Raw genomic sequence first — 19,627 nt, forward strand, 5'->3', positions numbered from 1 at the left:
ACCTTTCAACAATGGTTGTGCCTATAACTACAATACCAAGGCCATAACAGGCTATTATAGTGTAAGTTAATGACTTTGGCGCCACCGATAGGTCGTTATGGGCAATGCACCAAATATAAGTAAGTGGCTCCAGAGCGGCTTTCAGCTGTTCAGTCTCCTGGATCATTTCCCTGCCTGCTGAAGCACGTGCTCTAAAGTCATGGGACCATTTTGCCAGCCTTGATGAGCTGAGTCAGAGGAGTGGCGCTGACCAGAAGCGTGGAGAGGCTGTAGGCTCACAGCACGGAAAATATGCAAGAGCAAGGGCATACACTACTGACAACACTGCATCTCTGTGAGTCAATGTGAGAGGACACACTTACTGCACAATGGCACTGTACAAAAAACATTCATGAAAAGCAGATGCATTTATCACTGAACTGGACTAAATTACAAATGGGGCCAACATAGCTGGACATCTGGTCATCTTAACAGACACCCCCACTGTATATATACTCTTTTTGATCCTGTGAGGAAAATTTGGTCTCTGCATTTATCCCAATCTGTGAATTAGTGAAACACACTCAGCACACAGTAAACACACACACACACACAGATTGCAATGCAAAAGGCCCTCTGGATGATTTTTCTGATAAACCTACATTACTTCTTGCATCGACACTGGCATGAATTTGTATTTGTTATAGCTGACAGTGAAGATTAACACAGAACTAGTTTTTCTAGAAACTAAACTTTGTTTCACTGACAACCAAAGAAAGGATAGTTTTCTTTTTCACTTGACAGTGAAAACCAGATGGTTGCGGTCAACATATGATGGTCAACATTTGAAATCAATAAAGACAACCGCTTTGTGCAATCAGTTCACATAAAAACATTTACTATTGCAACATATCAAGGCAGTAATGAATAATAAACAATGGTTTTGTTTGTTTTACTCAAGTATTACTTGTTTGCGACAAAAAACACTGTTTATCTTGTTTTTTTTTTTTAGCAAGAAAGCTATCTAAGCACAAAAATGCATTCATCATCTCTACCAGAGAGAGAAGTGGCTTTTAAAATATAAAACATATATTTGAAAATATAGAATAAATAAGCATGACAATATAGTCATAATATTAGCATCATATACACAGAAGCTTAAAGCAAACGGTTTCATTAAAAAAAAATCATTAGACTGAAAGGATTGATCAGGCTGGCACATAAAAATACAGTTGTCAAGCGACAGCTTATTAAAGGGTTGACCACGACCTTTTGTGAACATTTCCTTTTGTACATTTTTTTTTTGCAAGGGAAATAGATATGTTTTCTAAAAATTCTTTCTATTTTAATGACCTCACAACATAAATGTTGACATGTCTTATACAATCACTAAGGAGAATTCCATATAATTATTAAGGACAATATAATATAATATAATATAATATAATATAATATAATATAATATAATATAATATAATATAATATAATATCTGATAAATAGGCAATTCTCTCTTTAAACACACGTTTACTTCCTGAATAGGGAGAGTTGGTAGGTGTGGTATACTTGATACTTGGAGATATACCGATTTAGCTCTGTCCCCATATCTATGCATCAGAAACATCTTCATGACAATGCTCTACATACTGTACGTACTCCAGTCTAAAATGGTGATCTGGAGATCATTGCATATGGATAATTCTTAGTTGACATAATTACACTGTGATCATCCCATTCATGGTGTCATACCTTCCATAGATAAAGAGGGGCTCTAAACCTGCAGGGAGATGACCTCTTGCTGACCTCCAGCTGACATCCAGTGGCGTGCTCATGTCCAGGTCAGTTAATGGGGTTGTAAAATGTCCCATCCGTGGCAGGCTCGCTGGTGAATTCATCCCTCAAGATGCTCAGCTCCAAGGCCTCTTCATCCAGCTCCAGCATATTGGCAGGGAACCCAGCAATCTCCTGGTCCAGCCAGGATGCTGCATCTGATAAAAGGGTTGGGGTAAAGAAACATTCTTTACACAACAGTTTATTTAAATGTTCACAGCTGTGTACAGACATCTGTGAAGGCAGCAATGGATAAGTACCACTGTCTAGTTTATTGCATGAACAGATGGACAGATCAATGAACGGACAAATAGACTGAAATACAGAGAGATAGATAGATGGGTTTAGGTGAGAAAGCCTTGGGCTACTCATGCTGAACTATACCTGTTAACATGGTATCAGAGAAACTATGGCACATTCCCATGCTGTGTTTCTGGTCCTGCCCAGGATCAAGGCCCTGGAAAGGAGAAGCTTCTTTCTCTGTGGTGGCGGTGGTCAGCATCCCCACCTCTGTGACAGCACTGGACCCAGGCTCTTTGCAGAGTTGACCCAACTGTAATGAGGTTGAACAAAAAAACATCAAGGGTAGAACTATAGTGAGAACAAGAAGGAATCCTACTCGTTCAAGTACACGCTACTCTTAGAATTATTCTTCAAGGGATTCCCCTGTTTAAAATGAAACTAAAACGAAAGTCATTGCTTCCTCATACAGCCTGATTATTTCACTTTTTTCAGTCGCTTTGGATGAAAGTGTCTACTGCATAAGCAAATGTAAATGTAATGTGATTGTAGATTAAGTTATGCGGCCCACCTGCTGGGAGAGGGCTTTGGTCTGGCTGGGAGTGAGGTGCAAACCCATGTAGGACTCCTGAGTGGACAACAAAAGAGAAGAGTCAATACAGGGACACACGTGATTGCATCGTTCATCACCACAACAATCCACAGGCATATTAAAGGAATGCAACCCTCATAAAACAATATTGTATCAAATCTATCAATTTATCATCAACAATAATTATGCAACAAAATGGTATCAACAGCAACAGGGCAATTCAGCAACTGGGAGGACATAGTTGAAGTAGCAGTATTCACTTTTGCTGTAAAATTAGACTAATTAGGCTAATTGTTACAAGGGTAATTATTAGGGTAATTAATCAGGCTCCACACAGGAAGATCCAACTTACATTATTAAGGCCTATGCTGTTCTCCAGACAGGGCCCACTCTGTGAGGAGATCCCTGTTTGCAGAGTCTGGGGCATCTTCTGGGGGCTCCCAGAGTGGGCACTTCCTGCTGCCACCGTCTCCTGCAGCTGGCTCTTGGATCTCCGGTGGCTCTGCACCCGCATCGGTGTGCCCGCTCTGATGTGCTCCTGAGTGGGCAGAGTTTCCACGCTGGACAGGGGTCCGTGGAGGTCCGTCTCCTTCTGCCAAGGATGGCCCTGATTTGGGCCAGGCATGGCAGGGTTTGGAGAAGCCCATGGCGGGTGGTGGTGGTGGTGGTGTTGCTGCTGTTGCTGCTGTTGTTGTTGTTGCTGTTGTTGTTGTTGTTGTTGTTGTTGTTGATGGTGGTGGTGGAGAACATGTGGAGCATGATGGTCAGGCTGGAGATGATGAGGTGGCCACTGGCTGTGGTGGTGCTGCTGGTGGGTAAAAGGCTGGGCATAAGGCTGCTGCGGTGGAGGACCTACGTGGTGGAGTGGCTGGCTTTGCTCACAGTGATATGGTTTCTGGTGGGGAAGCTGGTGTTGGTGTGGGTGGTGGCGCAGGTGCTGCTGGCCGGGTGGGGGGTTCAGGCCTGGGCCTGCTTGGTCCTGGGCGAGGTAAGGCGGGAGCTGTGAGGGTGGAGGGCTCGGGGCCTGCAGGTGCTTGAGGAGGTGGCTCTGTGGCTGGGGTGGTTGCGCATGTTGACACTGTTGAGCCTGGCGCTTTGGGTACATGGGTGGCTGGTACGATGGATGCTGTAAGGGTTGCTGATGCAGACGCTGGCTTGGCATGGCTGCTTGGTGTGGCTGCTGCTGATGGTTGGCACTGTGCATAGGTGGCTCTACAGCGGTCAGCTGATGGTGGAGCTGCCCTTCTGTTTGAGCGTATGGCAGGTGTTGCAATGGCTGCTGGGACGGTGGAGGACCAGTGTGCTGTGGCTGGTTGTAGGGATACGCAGGAGGTCGGGAGTCTCGTGACATCTGATTTGTGTTGAGGAGCACTCCCTGGGAAGACAGAGAGCAACGCAGATACAAGATTTCAAAACATCTGACGCCAGTATGAGTCATATACAGCCCCAGTGATATACGTGGCTCCATGAAATGTGAAACTTGAAGATACAAAAAGATAAAATGGCTGCTATTGTGTTTTGTACATTTCTTTTGATAAAAATGTCTTCTAAGTGATTAGATAGAAATGTTTGTGCTGCTAAAAATACTGAGAATTCAATGGGCAGCTGCTCTGTTCTTGTTTTTCTCGTTGCTGCTAAGAAAACCACCCGACTTTCAATTCCAGAATTTTGTTGAGTAACTGAAACTTTGACATGTCAAGGATATTTCAAGGAATTTGTCAGTGTATTACACCAACCAGAAATCTAAATTAAATTAATTCCTGTTCAACAGAAAGAGTCAAGATAATTCAAATTTGTCTAACACAAGCCTGTGGCGTAAATTAAGACACTAGTGCAGCTTTAACATGACACACGCCACGTAAAAACAGTTTTAAAATGCTGGTCTAATTTTTTCAAATGTAGGCACGTCTGGTGTAGCTACCTCTATAACCAGTTCCATTGATTACAGTGGAAGCTCATTTTTGCAGCAAACGCTCCACTACAGAACGATTCAGTTACATGCCCGCCGGTGTAGCCTCCCTGTCAGGATGGTTTCATGTGTACACAAATGGAAACATTGACCTCCGTGTGAATTGCGATACCTGGGTGATGGAGGACAGTGTTGGGGACACGGTCGGGGAGAACTGCTTTGGGTGGTGCCAGCGAGACTCTCCCCCACTGGGCAGAATGAGAGGGCTGAGCTGGTTCCGTTTCCGTGACGACGCCGGAGGGTGGGATTGGTTGGATGCCCGTGAGGAACAGGACAGAGACGAGGAAGAGCAAGAACGTGATCCACCAATGCCGCTGCTGTAGCTACAGTGGCTAGCAGCTGATTGGAGGGACTGGTTGCTGAGGGAGGAGCTACTGAGAGAGGACAGCAGGGATTGGTTACTAAGGGACGACTTGAGGGAGGAGTTACTCAGAGAGAGATGTAAGGAGGCAGAGCTCAAGGAGTTGGGGAGGGAGTTGCTGCTCAGAGATGACTGGATATTGGGGCTACTTAATGAAGACTGAAGCAGAGGGTTACTGAGAGAGACCGGCATTGGTGATAAACCTGAAAAGGAGAAGATTGGAAAAAATCAATCAATCAATCAATCAATCCATCCTGACAATAAGTATTTTAAATATCTAAACATCAAACGATACAAAAAAGTTTACAAAAAAACTGCATCACAACAAGAGGTCTGTATATACTTAATATGTATTAGACATGTTACTATGTACAAGATAATGCAATTCAGTAATGTCAGACACAGCGCTAATATAGTTGATTGACTGATACCAGGTAGGTGATAGGCCTCGTCTGTCTTGAGGCCAGGGTGTGTGAGACCCCCAGGCAGGTGGTCAGAGCTGCTGGAGGAGGACAGGCACAAGGCCTGGCCCAGAGGGTCCAGCCCCAGACCGGTGGGCTGGGAGGAGGGCAGGTGCAGGCTGGAGAGGTCTGGCAGAGAACCACTCATGTTCAGAGAAGAGGGCAATGGGAGGAGGCTGCCGCCCTGTTGGCTGGGTGTGGGGATGGCACTGAGGGGAAAATGAGAGAGAGAGAGAGAGAGAGAGAGAGAGAGAGAGAGAGAGAGAAGATGTAATATGAGAGGCACAAGGGAAGGGAAGAACAGAGAAAAGAACAAAGGAAGGAGAGAAACATCGGAAATGAGACGAGAAGGGAAGAGAAGAGAAGAGAAGAGAAGAGAAGAGAAGAGAAGAGAACGGAGGGGGGCAGAGCAGAAGAATGCAAAAGAAAAAACAGCACATCAGCTGAGGATATTTGACTTGGCAGTATGAATACAGGGAAGATGACAGGAAATCAGGAATGACTCACTGTTGGCTGGAGGCTTTGGCACTTCCTGATGGCACTTCGGACAACTGAGGACACACAAGAAAAGTCCATATAAACCATACATACTTACACACTTGAACAGGGGATAGCAACTGTGCAGTAAATCACATCAGTGCAACAGGCAACTAGATAGATAGATAGATAGATACTTTATTAATCCTCAAGGGGAAATTCAAGCTAAACTAGAAGAGTTTGCAGAGAGTGTAGAGTGGAACTCTGCCAAAGCCAACTGAAGTATCACTCAATGTTAGTGAAAGTGAAACTAAATTGGCCAGATCCACTTCCAGATTTAATAGGTTCCTCCTTGACCCATGCTTCATCTTTCCAACAAGTTTCATGAAATTCAGGCCAGTGTGTAATTCTGCTTTCAGACAGACAGACAAACAGACAGCTGAAATATAAAACATAACATCCTTGGCAGAAGTATCAGGAGGGAAACAGTTACCTTTTTACAGTCACTTTTGAAATGCTTGCTTTCCTCTGGCATATTCTCCTCGATGAGAGGCACAGGATATGGGAACACTTGAAATTAAAAGCAAAGACAGACCAAATGGTCATAAACATAACTCAGTAGATTATTTAACAGGTCACACTAGTTTACATCACTAATAATCATCCCTTAAATATATTACGTTTCAAATGAATGCAAAGTAGAGTAACTCCAGGACTCCGGTCTCACAAACAACAACAACAACAACAACAACAACAACAACAACAACAACAACAACAACTTGTGTAAACACCAGAGCACCAAGACAACTCAGGGAGGTTTTGCAGGCTTCTAATTACAACCTTCTCCAGCTGGAGCTGCTAACTGCAGCTGGCGTGGGGTGAAGAGAGGGAGGCAGCACACTCACCACTGCGTCTATTTCGGGGCGTGAGAGACTGGCCCGAGCTCATCTGGTCACCGATGTGTGTGTTACGTACAGTGGTGTGCAGGGCCGAATCCGAATTTGTCCTGGAAAAAAAAAAAGTTTTAGGAAATCGTCACTGACGTATAAACGTGACCAGGAATTTCACCATTTTAGGGGCAAAGCCACTTGGCCTTCGGTTGGGCATATTTGGTGGAGGGGCAACGGCACAAAGGCCGCACAAAATGGCATCAAGGCCCAAGTTACCTATACAGCACATAAAAATATAGATGTGTATGGGGACGATGTCTTGATGAAAACCACAGAAGGAAACACATTTTTAATGCATATAATTATGTCTTATGGCCACCAGTGGCACAACATAAGATGGAGAGACAGACAGCAACATCACTTTAAATCAATACACAGACTGACTATGTGTGTTCCTGAATAGTTGTTTAGGTGAGAAATGATCAATGAAACCTGAGTTTTGTTATGAGTGTTATAATGAACTTTGAAACAAAATGTTGCATTTTCTACACTTTCTAAGTGTATAATGGAATTGACTTTTGAATGGAATTGAGTTGAGAGAGCGGGCAGTAAGGGATGGGCAGGGCTAAGGGAAGCCAGAGGGGCAACTGTGGACAAAAGAGCTGGTAATTACCTATTCAGAGCTGTCGCTGGGAGGCGGACCTCTTGGCCTTTGTCAGTGGTGCAGCTGTTTGGCCAGTTCCTTCATTAAACAAAACAGAAAAAGGGGTCAAATACGATTGAATTTATTCATGGCATTCCAAAGAAAGGCAATAGGAACATACCAATTTCAATTGAAAAGTGAACATTCAACGGGTTTGCAAAGCAATGGAAACCTCAACTGGTAGAACATGGGATTCCCCTCTCAAACTCATTTAAAAATTGATTGTACAATGACTAAGTATAATTTAAAATATTACACTCTATTACACCGATGCATTCTTCATACATTGAGAACTGGTTTCTTTAATGAAAAATTACAGTAACAAACCAAATTGGCACAGAAACGATTATATTTCGGTAATGCACACCTAACAAATACACGCCTTATATGTAGAGAATAATGAATGATTTATCTAAAAACTGCTGGCAGACTTAACATAATGTTATTGTAAACCCTACTCTCAGATTCGGTATCATTCAAACAGAGCACTGACAGTGCCTATGCACACAGCAGGAGTTAATAGCCATGGCAACTTGGGCCAGCTGGCCGGGGTACTGATGCCTACCTTCTCCAGTAGGAGCCAGGAGGAGGAGACTGGTGGACTGAGTGGTAAGGTGCACTATCAGTCTGCAGGTCAAAGGTTAAGGTTGACTGTTTTGTATGGCATGACCATCGGAAGTTTCATACAAATATCATACAAATTGGCTTCAGAGGGGATAGATAGGGGCTACATTAAATGCAGTGAGAAACAAAATAGTGGATAGAATAAAAGATTTCAAGAAGAAGTCAAAATCACAATGGAAAGTCATGTCATCCTGAAGCAATCAAACGGTACAGTAAACAGTATTATCATCAACATACTGTAATTACTAACATGGTACAACTATGAGTACAATAAGTAAAACATATTATTATATAATGTTATAAAATGTATTATTATGTATCAATGTATCAATTTATATTTTATAAAATGTATTTATATATAATTGCAGCTGTCAATATCATGTGTATTCATTCTCAAGTATTTTGAAGTAGAAGGACCATATGTAACATGAAGGGAAATCTCCTCAGAAAAGTACACCACAAAAAGGGTCCTCTTTTTGGACACGCATGTGGTACAGAAACACAGAAAGGACGTGTTTCCCTTTTCTGTCCAGCTTTAATGTGTATTAGTGAATGAAGAATGATAAAAACGTGCATAAAATATATAGTAGACAACAGAGAGTACCCCATCTAATATCACTTCTAATGTCAAATGTTTCAAAAGTGTATAGATATTTGTTTAGAACTATGCACCAATTATTCAAGTTCCATGCAACCATATATATCCATTTTCCCATACTTCCTACGTCCACCATTATTTGACCACCATTATTTGACAGACTCAATCCTCCTCGGCATGGATAGGGGATAATGTTGCACACATTTCTGGAGAGATTTGCTGCCTTTCTTCAGAGACGGAAGAGTTGTGCTACTCTAGCTTTCTCTCCAAACTACCCCAAGGTGTTCCATTGGATGGCATACTTGGCCAGGTCCTTGTTTACCCCGATTTCTTCTTTTGAAACCCTTGCATGATTTCGGCAGTGTACTTCCTCTATATTCCTCTTCTGCCAAGCTTTTATCATGTCTGGCATTATTTTACTATATTATCCACAGACACAGAAACGGTGCCATCTATAATCAACTACAAGTCATCATCTCCCCAGTCCCTTGTGCAGGCATACAGCACCAGCTCTGTATCATCACTCTCCCTCCTACATGCTTCACTTTCAGGGCTATGCATTTACTGAAGTAGTCCACGTCATGTTTAAACCAAACATGCTGAACCCCGTGTGAGACTAAATACATTTTGGGGTCATATGACAAAGTTTAATCTCAAAGTGTTGTGCCAAAGAGCAAGCAAGGGTTTTTCTCTTGGGTGTGTTCAAAGAAGTTGACGATTTGCAATGTCAGACTATCTGCGTCACAAAATATGTTCACTGATAACCCCTGTGCCATGCCTGAAGGACTTGCCTGTCTGTTTTTCCGACCTAGATTTAGCAAGTAAGTGCACTAGTTGTGGTGTCATTTGAGCAGGACAGCCCCTGCATCTTTGATTAATGGTATGACTTGGTATATGCCTCCAGAGTTCTGCCGGTAACTGTTCAAATAATTTTCAATTGTGTCCTTTCCCATCTTTGTGCAGTCTCGCAATCATATTTTCCAATTCCATAAGCATCTTTTTGTGTGTGAAGCTATGATGCAGACCTGCAGCTAGACACAGTTCATACATATGTCCAAAATTAAGTTCTGGTTTTCAGAAGTCGTTTAATATGTTGTCATGAAGTTGTTATGCAATTAGGCTAACTGGAAATCAGAAGTCTTACTTCAATCTTGAAATCTCAATTTTGTGTCAATAATCACAGGTTTTCTAACTTGTGTAGCAGTGATCACTTTCTACTTTGAGGCATGTGTTCTAAATATTATCTTTCTTCATTTTTGTTTCATTATCATTAGAGAAAATACAGGTGCTACTGAGGTGATACAATTTTGAATCACTTGACATTTAAGTGTTAATGCAGAGGGGTATACTAACTTATTTTGTATTTCAAATATACACAGGAGAGATTTTAAATTCTTAGTGTATAGTGTACATTTGTGTGCATAGTACATACATACATTAATATAGACTATTGATTTGGATGAGTAGAAAACCGTGTTCTATATCTCTGAAAATATATTAAGGTCTTCAATTCATTCACACAAACCTATAAAATAATCTATGGTTGCTATATTTGTGCATGCAACTTGATTTGGAAAAAGGCGCCAGCTCCATTATTGAATATAATAAAGATAAAAAGAGAAACTTAACTCCAAAAAGTCCGTCCAGAAGCAGTCTGTAAGTAAGGACTTACTGATAACTGAAGCACATCTAATCTGACTGAAAAGGATACATGTCTTCTGTTGGGTCGGCCTGGTGGACTCAGTCTCCTCTCTCTATGGGACTGATCTGACATCAGGTGACGGCGTGCTACACAACTGTGCTCAGGGTTGTATGACACCTGACCCTATGTTGAGAGATGTTGAAAGAAGATATGTGCAGAGTCAGTTTGGTAAGAGAGTGAAAAAAAAAGGAATATCAGTCTTTAGGCAGGAAAGAAAAACTTAGCAGAAAAACGGTGACACAGTAGCCAATATGCTTACAATATGCTTAATATGCAACACCAACAAAATTAAGCAAACGTTGTCACTGTGGGCATATTGGCACATACATGAATCCTAGTCTTGAGGTAACAGTGTGTTATTGTGTGGCACATTCAAGATTGGGACGTTGAGTCATAACAATCTGAACATAATAAATAGACATTTTTTAAAACAAATACCCATAGTAAATTAGGTCATATGGTCCTTGACATAGTGGCCCAAATGGTTAATGGAGCTAAATAAAATGGTAAAGCATTGACCTCAGTCCATGAGTCCAGGTTCATGTTTCTGCTGTTAACCTGTTAATCCATGTTGTTACCAATGTCATTCTACTGTGATCACCTTACTTGAGTGACTGGAGTTGATCAGATATGAATTGTATGCCTTCAATGCATACCATTCTAAATGACTATAGTATATAGAAAATATATACAAAATAAATAAAGTAACATAAAAGGATAACTGTAAGGAATCATCATCATCATGCCATTAAACCTGTAATTCATCTGATACAGGAAATATGACTTTTTACAGACCACATCAACAGTAATAAAGCCTCACCTGAGAGTCACAAGTAGCTCTTACAATCTGGTTAACATTGGGCAAGGAACCACCATAACATGGGGCCAGATTTCTGGTCTGGCGAGCTCTCTGAACCTGTAGCTGAAACAGAAAAGCTCATCTGTCAATTTAAGCATCGGGCCCTGGAAAGATAATGGATTATGTAGTAAGGTAAATTGCTGCCAAAGATTCTAGAGAAAAGTTTATGAAGTGTCTCATAAAGTTATCTGGTGCATCTCTGAAAAATATCAGGGGCATTGTTGTGGAATTGATTGTTGACCTCACACACATTCACCCAACACACACACACTGGGACGGTACAGCCCCTACAATGGACCCAGACCGTCCTGCCTGTCAAGACTGTGCATACTGTAGCATGCAATATTTCTGAACTTGGACATATTACCTTCCTGAGCTGTGGCCTATATTCATGGGTACTTGATTTAATTGAATTATGTTACTCCCCCTGCCTACTCTCAGTTTCACTGGATGTTGCTTCTCCGTGTATTTAGACTGCTGTTTTCGTTTCACTGCGCTGTATCACTTCCTGTGCCCCCTTGCATTGTACATTTCCAAATAAAGCGGTTCTGATTGTAAGGTAATGTTACCCTAATTACTGCACGCAACCCGCTCCCAGGCTTGGTTGAAGCAACGTAAACAGAAAAGTTTGCTAGCAAACTCAACCTTGCTAACTTTTTCAGTCGACTTCGCAATACTTTATTATAATCCCAGACCGTTTGCCATTTTGCCATATACTCTTACTTCCCGTCTGTAGCTGTGTTGACGGCCACATTCGTTGCGATCTCGGCCTGTCAAACCGACATCGACACTTACCTTGGTGGAAGTGATGTCCATCATAACCTCTTGGAAGGCGGCGGTGTCTTCAGCCTGGCGCTGAGTATGAAGGGCAATTTTCTCGCTGAACTTGCGTGGATTACATCCCGCAGACCCAGATCCCGAGCTTGGTCCTTGGTTACATCCCCGACCCCCAAAACCTGTACCTGCCATAAACATTATCGACCCAATAGTATTTAACAGTTGTGAGTGAGTTGTTCAGTAAGCTATCGGTGACCCAAACACCCTAGAGAGGTAATCGTGATGTATCATGGGAACTGCCGTTTTTTCTTCTGCGGAAAAGCGCTGTTTTTTTCCGTCTGAAAAACTACACTGCCCACAGATGGAGCAACTGGTCTGTCGATAAACAGATTAGGATATGTGGGTGATGTAGTTCGTGCAAATGTTGCTACGAGATTGTATTTCTTGTACTTGGTTTACGCTGATTGAACGGCTGCCATTATGAACTTAAGTGTTTCTCGTGCGATGTGTCTGGGACGGAATTCATTTTTGGTCCTGCAAGATATGGCATTTCTTTCCATTAACTACTGTCTAAAGCAACTCAAGACCAAAGCTGAGAACTAGTTTTAACTTTAAATTTAGATCAAACGCATGTGATTTATCTGTTCATATTGCCAATTTTTGCCAAATATATGGCAAATATGTGGCAATTTCGAGCAATCTGTGGAGAGGGAGTTACGTCTTTCAGAGACGAATGACTGAATCTGTGGTTCAAAATATAAAAAACTACATTTCCCTAGATTAGCCAAAGACCGCTTTCAAAAGTGGCGGTTCACTTCCGCCGAAATAGTCGTCCGAACAACTTGTGTGAAGATGTCTGGAGATAACGTGGATGGCAAAGTTGCACCAAACAGCAAAAATGTTTCACTGCCAATGTCCCGAGTGAAGCTGATAATGAAAAGTTCTCCAGATGTTTCAAATATTAACCAGGAAGCCCTCTTTTTAACAACAAAAGCAACGGTAAGGCTACATCCCTGGCTGTTTGTTTGCTAACGTTAGTAGGGACAAGCTAACACACGTTTACTAGCAATGAAGTCAATCCAGACAGCTAATTCACAGTCCTTTCATTCATATCTATAACAGAGATTGGTTGTTTAGAGGTTGCATAAACAAACGTCTAGGTTTAATATAGCTATGATTGATCCGACGTGATAATGGTGGTGATTAAACAGTTCGCGAGCTATGTTAGCCACGTACAACTAACGTTAGCGTAAAGAAATGTTAACTGGCTCCTGGTAAGATGGCCTGATCATAAAGGGCTATGTCATTCATAGTAGCTTAATGGCGGTAGAGAATACGATATCTCAGCTCATCTCATCTTTATCCAGGAGCTCTTTGTACAGCATCTAGCTCGGTCCTCGTATAAGAATGGATCTGGGAAAGGAAAGAACACACTTTCATACAGTGACCTCGCCAACGCTGCAGAGGGGACAGACAACTTCCAGTTTCTAATTGGTATGAACTCAAGCTTTACATTGTACAATTGTTTGTGCTGTCCTCTTGAGCTGTTGCAAGAGCTAAGAGGGCTTATTTTGTTTGTAGTCCTTAAGCCTGTGTTTTTCACTTATAGATATCCTTCCAAAGAAGATATTGGCAAGGGATTACCTGAAGTCTCTGGAAGAAAGGGGAGAGGAAGATGATATCTAATGAAAATCTAGAGTTTGCAAACCTGGATCTGTTACCACTCAGTAGCTCAGATGGCCGAGTTCTCCAACCCTTTAGCAGCTACATCAGCAACCACAGAATCAGTGTGCTGGTTACAGAAAATGTTCTCTTTTTTTTTTCCAGCCAATCAAGGCACAGCTCAAATAGCCTGATAAGTTTACTTAAAAGCTGTGCTTGTGGATTTGTTTTGTTTTGTTTGATTTTGGCCTCCTTACTGCAAATAATGTCACAGTGAACTGATACTCTCTTAAGAGGCACTGCAAGAGCCTGATCATGGGCAACACTGATTAATTTGGCTTCCAGTAATTTACAGTTCACATAGACATTTATTCAGGGATGGATCTCAACCTTAGCCAGGTCATCCACATACATTGCGCTGTTTCAGGATTTTACATTCTCAGGTTAAATGGTGCTTTACTGACAGATTCCATTGGTGCTTCCTGAGGCTTCCATTCACAGTGTGAAAAATCAATCAAAAAAGGGGTACTGTGTGTTTATTCTCATTCTTGAAAACCAGTGGCATTGACTGTTCAAAAAGCAGTCTTGAATATAAAATACTACTGCATTTGTGACCAATACCTGAACTAAATATAACTCAGGGTATTTCATTTTTCTCTCTATTAGAGGGCAATAACACAAAATTGTTTTTAATACATTTTTTTGTTTTTTTTTTTTTTTGATAATCATATTTGTTGAATCCAAGAAAAAAGATTCCCAGTCTCATATTTCTGCAGAGGGCAAAAAAATGTAAGAATTGTGCAAATAATCATCTAGATGAATGGTAGGGGTTTTAGGAATATTTTTTTTTTATTTATTTATGCTGTGAAACATATACCCTTTCAATATTTGTTCTCTAAAGAATCAGTGGAACATTTTGTATAACTGCTCCTATGTTTAACAGAGGTGATGAAGTTGAGATATAGTTTGTCACTCTTCTTAACACCTGACTTTTTTTCTCATGCAGAAAACAAAGTGCACTGGATATGATTTGTATAGCTGTTAACAAGTAGTGTAGTGTTCATATATGTTTTTATGAGGGTTGAGTCTGTACCATGTATGGAAATAAACATGTTTGCATAGTGTGGCCGTGTTTTATTTTAACACAATTAAAATCTGAAGATTGTTGCTGTAGTCCACAATGAGACAGATAATATAGCAGCAGCTAGCAATCTACATTACATTACATTACATTACATTACATTTGGCTGACGCTTTTTAACCAAAGCGACTACTGCAAAGGCATGCAAAAAAACGTACAAACATCATCAGTAGCACTTTGGGTGATATACTTGATGGTGCCATACTGTAAAAGTTTTTATTTATTTTATTAGGTGTGGTTCTATATGGACCACATAAGTGTGTAGTGCATAGCCAAGCCTATGCAGTCAATTGGAATGACTGGTGCACTTCACATGGCCATATACCTCGGAAGAGAATCCCTGTTCTAGTTGCTTACAAAAACATTATTCAAGAATTGGCCCATTTTCCCCATACTGTCTCTGATAGTTACATTTACATTACATTTATTAATTTATCTGAAACTTGTCCAAAGTGCCTTACTCAGTGTCACAATACCACCACTTTAAGCTCTTTAAAAAAGGGAGTATTATTTCCTCAGATTAAGCATTTAATTTGAGGCAGTTTTATAGTGCTATTACACTATGTAGGGAACAAGCCTGAAGGCTGAGAGTATAAAAATAGATTTTATTATCAAGGCTTACACTCGCCACCATAATGTATGTTTCACTGGATCATTAGGATGGCAGGCGCAAAACGATGTAGATGAGAACTTGAATACCTCCCCATCTAACAAGCCCAACTATCAGGTAAATACACATCTCAGAGAGAAATCAGTGGTCGTTGTAAACAAGGGTTTTATATGTTAGCTATAAGTCGTGCATAGTCATGAAAACAGTTGGCATGGCTACCATCTCCGTGCCAGCAGTTTGGCTAGCCGAAGTTGCATGAGATCCAGGGACCTCTCCAGAATGGAGAGCTTGTCCTCCAGAAGTGCGGCCAGTTCCTCTCGACTATGGAGCGAGGCTCTGGTGTTGGTCAGCTGCTCCTTTATACTATGAAGAGAAGAGTAACCCAGTTTTCAGTAGCCTTGTTAAACAGTCTCATGTCAAAAATACCAATCGTACTCTGTGTTTTTAGAAGGTGAGGCATGCCATTTGGGTTAAACAGATGTTGAATGCTGTTTCCTGAACACTGAAAAGAAAAAAAAAGTGTCCTTCTGAGTGACGCCATAACTTTTTGTAGTGCTTCAAAGAACCCTCAAGGCATTAGATATTTGAATAACCATTTAAGAAAATAGTCTTTCTGAAGAACCTTTCAATTGATGTAAAGGTTCAACACAAAGTCATGGTTCTTTATGGAACCATATAGTGATGAAAAGAAGGATTTAAGCACCTTTATTTTGTACTACTAATATTGTATTGTGTGCCTCTTTATTTGTATTTGTAGTTTCCCTTTACACTTTTCTGGAAACTTGTATTTGTAGTTTCCCTTTACACTTTTCTGGAAACTTTTTTGCAGCTGATTTTCACAGTAGTATCATTATACATTCTTGTGTTGTCCTTCTAGCTGTTCCTTTAGTGTCTCTCATTGACTGTAACAACATTTATTAAATTGTTAACAGTGCTGCAGCTGCTTGTTGTTGAGCATGAATCTAGGCCCCCCACAGTCAATCACAGCTCTGGACGTCTGGGCAAGTGCTTTTGTTGGTGTGTGTGTGGCACACGTCCAGAGCAACGGAAAAGATCCTGACTCGTAGCTGATGGCTGTGACCTCATGTTTGAGGTATGCAGCGATTCTGGTGTGGAAAAATGGTAAACTCACAATTGCCTACATTCTTCCACATGTGTTAGTGACTGTGTTTGTGTGTGTGTGTGTGTCTGCCTCATAAAAACCCTTTGTCTCAAGGCTTTTGTGGTAAATATGAGCTAATAAAACAGGCTTGTTCTTTCCTGCAGTTTTTTAAGGCTCCGTTTGTTGACTAATTAACAGGAGGCGGCATGTAATGCAGCTCTCATGTTATCTTTTGTTCTTAAATATGGATTATGATAAGGGATATATAGTATAAGAGGATAAGTGAAGCTTACCTGGAAAAGGTATAATGATCAGTGCCCTCTCTCCTCTTGTCCTCTAAAGAGAAGAAAACCTTCTCCATGGTCTCGGCAGTCTGGACCAGCTCTTGGTGATCAGCCTGAACCACCTGCACGTCCTGACGGGCCTGTTCATCGTACGTGGGCCCTCCTTCGTCCAGGCCGCTGGCCACCGACACAGCCTCCAGTGCTGCCCGGTTCTGGAGAGCCAGCAGGCGGGTCTGCTCAAACTCCTCCTGCCCAACAACGTCGTCCCAGCAGACCGGGGAGGAGGGGGGCAGCCAGAAGCGCTGGGTGCAGTTAACAGGTCTGCCCAGGGTCTCCGAGACAAAGGGGCTGTCCGCAGGGAAGCCGGCCAGCAGGAGGTCCTGGACACCCGAGCCCCAGTCGTCCCAGTCACCCTGCGTCTGGTCCAGCTCCTGTCCGTGTGCGGGGCACCAGACACAGAGGATGAGACCAATGGGCAGCCAAGATCGCCCCATGTCCACCTGAAACAACAACATTGTGGCACTGCAACACAGTGTATTTATTAATTTGATGTGATGGATTGAGAGAGGTATTTCAGCAATGGTGCCAAGTCCACAGGGCAAACACTGGTTCTCCACAGGTTAACTGATTTATCTAGAGGGAGAGATATAGGAGCTCCTGTGTAAATACCATTGCATCTTGGTGATCTACACTACAGATAATAATGTCAGTGTTTCCCCTGCCTCTTAGGATCACAAAATAACTTATTTCGCTGCCTTTGGTTAAAAGCATATACATACAGCACAAACGCCAAAACATCACGAGATGCTCAACAGCTCTGAATACGACGATATCGTATAAGCTTGCTGTTCACTGAAAAAAACAGAATGGTAGCCTACATCCCACTTCACGTTCCATCGTGTCTTTTGTTTACTGTGCTTTGTCATAGCAAGTTTTCAACTGGGAAATCCCATCGTAGTATAACGTGCATGTTTTGTCAGATAAAACATAGAAAACACAAATACCTCCACGTTTTGAGAGTTTAAAGGCAATGCAACTATTTCTTCAAATAAAACTATTCAAACTACTTACCTTGGAGAAGAGCTCGAACTTCGAGCACCAGTGAAGTGCTCTCACGGCTGAGCTATTGGAAAGTCTGAGTCGGTGGAGACTGCGGACTTCTAAACCAGCGACGCACCATTTGTTTGCCGGATCAGGTCTTGAACAACTTTCTTCTACCAGGAGGCGTTCAAACCTAATCATGTTTTCAGTACGCGGCAATTACGTCACAGCCTTCCTGGAATGTGTATGGTCTTGCCGGTGTTGAGTGTAGCCTATGTACTTGTATTTCCAAGTAGGCCTATTTGCATTTGAGAGCGAATATGCACTTGCATTCAACAGTGAATGCTTTTTGCATCCGCAATGGATGTGACTGAGTGCTACTCTCCAAAGATTTGGAACTCTACTGACTAGGGGCCAGGCTAGAGATTATTAGCTAAATGTCCAAACAGATCTTGTAAGATTAAAACTTTTTCGTGCACCATAATTCTGCACAAAACCAAACCAGCTACTAATGCAAAACGGTATCAATGGTCGCATTGTGTGCAGAGGAAATCAGATATTAAGAATAACAGTGCCCTCATTTTTGGACTTATAGTAAGAACACCAATAACATATGGCAATGTCCATCCCCATCTAAACATTTGTAAAATATGAGTTTGCGCAAAATCCCGATTGTGTTGCTGAGGCCATGGCCATCTGTGTTTGTTTAGAATTAAGTGGCTTGGCCCTTTTTACAATATGAGAGAGAGAGAGAGAGAGAGAGAGAGAGAGAGAGAGAGAGAGAGAGAGAGAGAGAGAGAGAGAGAGAGAGAGAGAGAGAGAGAGAGAGAGAGAGAGAGAGAGAGAGAGAGAGAGAGAGAGAGAGAGAGAGATGGAGAGAGAGAGAGTGTTCTGGGAAAAGAAAAAAAAAAAAATGTATATATCAACCACATGATCAACAAGTGGTACAAATTAATAAATTAAATCAAAAAAGGCCTGGTGAGAGAAAATCTAATTTTATTTTTTTTATTAATTAATGCAATATACAGTCTAGCCAGAGAGTGAACTACAAGTGATACATATTCACATTATGTCCTAATAAGGTTTACAGCATATCTTCAGAGTTAATCATAATAATTAACAAAAAGTAAAATACAAATTGAAAGCTCACACGTTACAACATCAAGAAGAAAAACAACAAAAACATCAAGGAACTTAGCAGTGTATTCAAATGCATCAATTTGAAAAGAAAAAAGACCACCAAGACAGGAATGACAGAAAATTCAAATTTGGCATGTGGTGAAAAGCTATGACGTTTAGAGTTTTTCAAAATCAATGACATGAATGGGAGGCTTGTAGCCAGTGGGCAGTGCAGGGATGCCATCACAATAAAATAAAAACCTTTGGTCACTTTGCTATTCCATGGCTTGTGTGTGGATATGGACTCATGTTTCAAGATATGTTTTTAATAATAAAAAAAGTGAGTGTCCTGGAAATAATTTACTACTTGTAAAAATGATTAATCATGCTGCCCAGAATTGCAAAACTTTGATAATTTTTTTTTTTTTTTTTTTTTTTGCATTTGATTCCTGTTGGGCCAGGAGAATGTAAATGATTGTCTTTGGGGGTTCAGGACACTCCCTACATTCAGAGGAGGTAGATGAAAAGCAAACAGACGAAGGGCATTGAATAACTATGGGCAACATTTAGCCTACATGCTGCAGGTCATAGTGCATTATTAAGGCCAG

The 19,627-nt window shown here is 41.4% G+C and overlaps 3 protein-coding genes across 5 annotated transcripts; 1 reads left to right on the forward strand and 2 right to left on the reverse strand.

Moving 5' to 3' along the window:
- Nucleotides 1-855: 855 nt before the first annotated feature.
- crtc2 (CREB regulated transcription coactivator 2) lies at nt 856-12,356 on the reverse strand. Of its 2 annotated transcripts, none has more exons than XM_048230379.1 (14): nt 12,079-12,356; nt 11,245-11,346; nt 10,434-10,547; nt 8,066-8,127; nt 7,471-7,539; nt 6,813-6,913; nt 6,401-6,477; nt 5,938-5,981; nt 5,401-5,639; nt 4,721-5,172; nt 2,992-3,990; nt 2,619-2,675; nt 2,192-2,360; nt 856-1,965 (listed from the first exon to the last, which is right to left on the reverse strand). In XM_048230379.1, exons 1-14 carry the CDS (start codon nt 12,256-12,258, stop codon nt 1,817-1,819), a joined length of 2,814 nt encoding a protein of 937 aa, XP_048086336.1. In that variant the 5' UTR covers nt 12,259-12,356; the 3' UTR covers nt 856-1,816. The 2 variants fall into 2 exon arrangements, with proteins under 2 accessions (XP_048086336.1, XP_048086335.1); XM_048230378.1 differs by having other exon boundaries at nt 2,992-4,014.
- A 501-nt stretch (nt 12,357-12,857) lies between these two features.
- On the forward strand, nt 12,858-14,846 carry chrac1 (chromatin accessibility complex subunit 1). The gene is made up of 3 exons (XM_048230533.1): nt 12,858-13,059; nt 13,428-13,554; nt 13,670-14,846. Exons 1-3 carry the CDS (start codon nt 12,913-12,915, stop codon nt 13,744-13,746), a joined length of 351 nt encoding a protein of 116 aa, XP_048086490.1. The 5' UTR covers nt 12,858-12,912; the 3' UTR covers nt 13,747-14,846.
- A 768-nt stretch (nt 14,847-15,614) lies between these two features.
- si:ch211-57n23.1 lies at nt 15,615-18,529 on the reverse strand. Of its 2 annotated transcripts, none has more exons than XM_048230530.1 (3): nt 17,931-18,529; nt 16,869-17,359; nt 15,615-15,836 (listed from the first exon to the last, which is right to left on the reverse strand). In XM_048230530.1, the coding sequence occupies exons 1-3, from the start codon at nt 18,099-18,101 to the stop codon at nt 15,689-15,691; spliced, it is 810 nt and encodes a 269-aa protein (XP_048086487.1). In that variant the 5' UTR covers nt 18,102-18,529; the 3' UTR covers nt 15,615-15,688. The 2 variants fall into 2 exon arrangements, with proteins under 2 accessions (XP_048086487.1, XP_048086488.1); XM_048230531.1 differs by having other exon boundaries at nt 16,869-17,381; nt 17,931-18,050.
- Between the last annotated feature and the right edge of the window lie 1,098 nt (nt 18,530-19,627).

Source organism: Alosa alosa, chromosome 20 (genome assembly GCF_017589495.1).
Source record: "Alosa alosa isolate M-15738 ecotype Scorff River chromosome 20, AALO_Geno_1.1, whole genome shotgun sequence".
Classification (NCBI taxonomy): Eukaryota; Metazoa; Chordata; class Actinopteri; order Clupeiformes; family Clupeidae; genus Alosa; species Alosa alosa.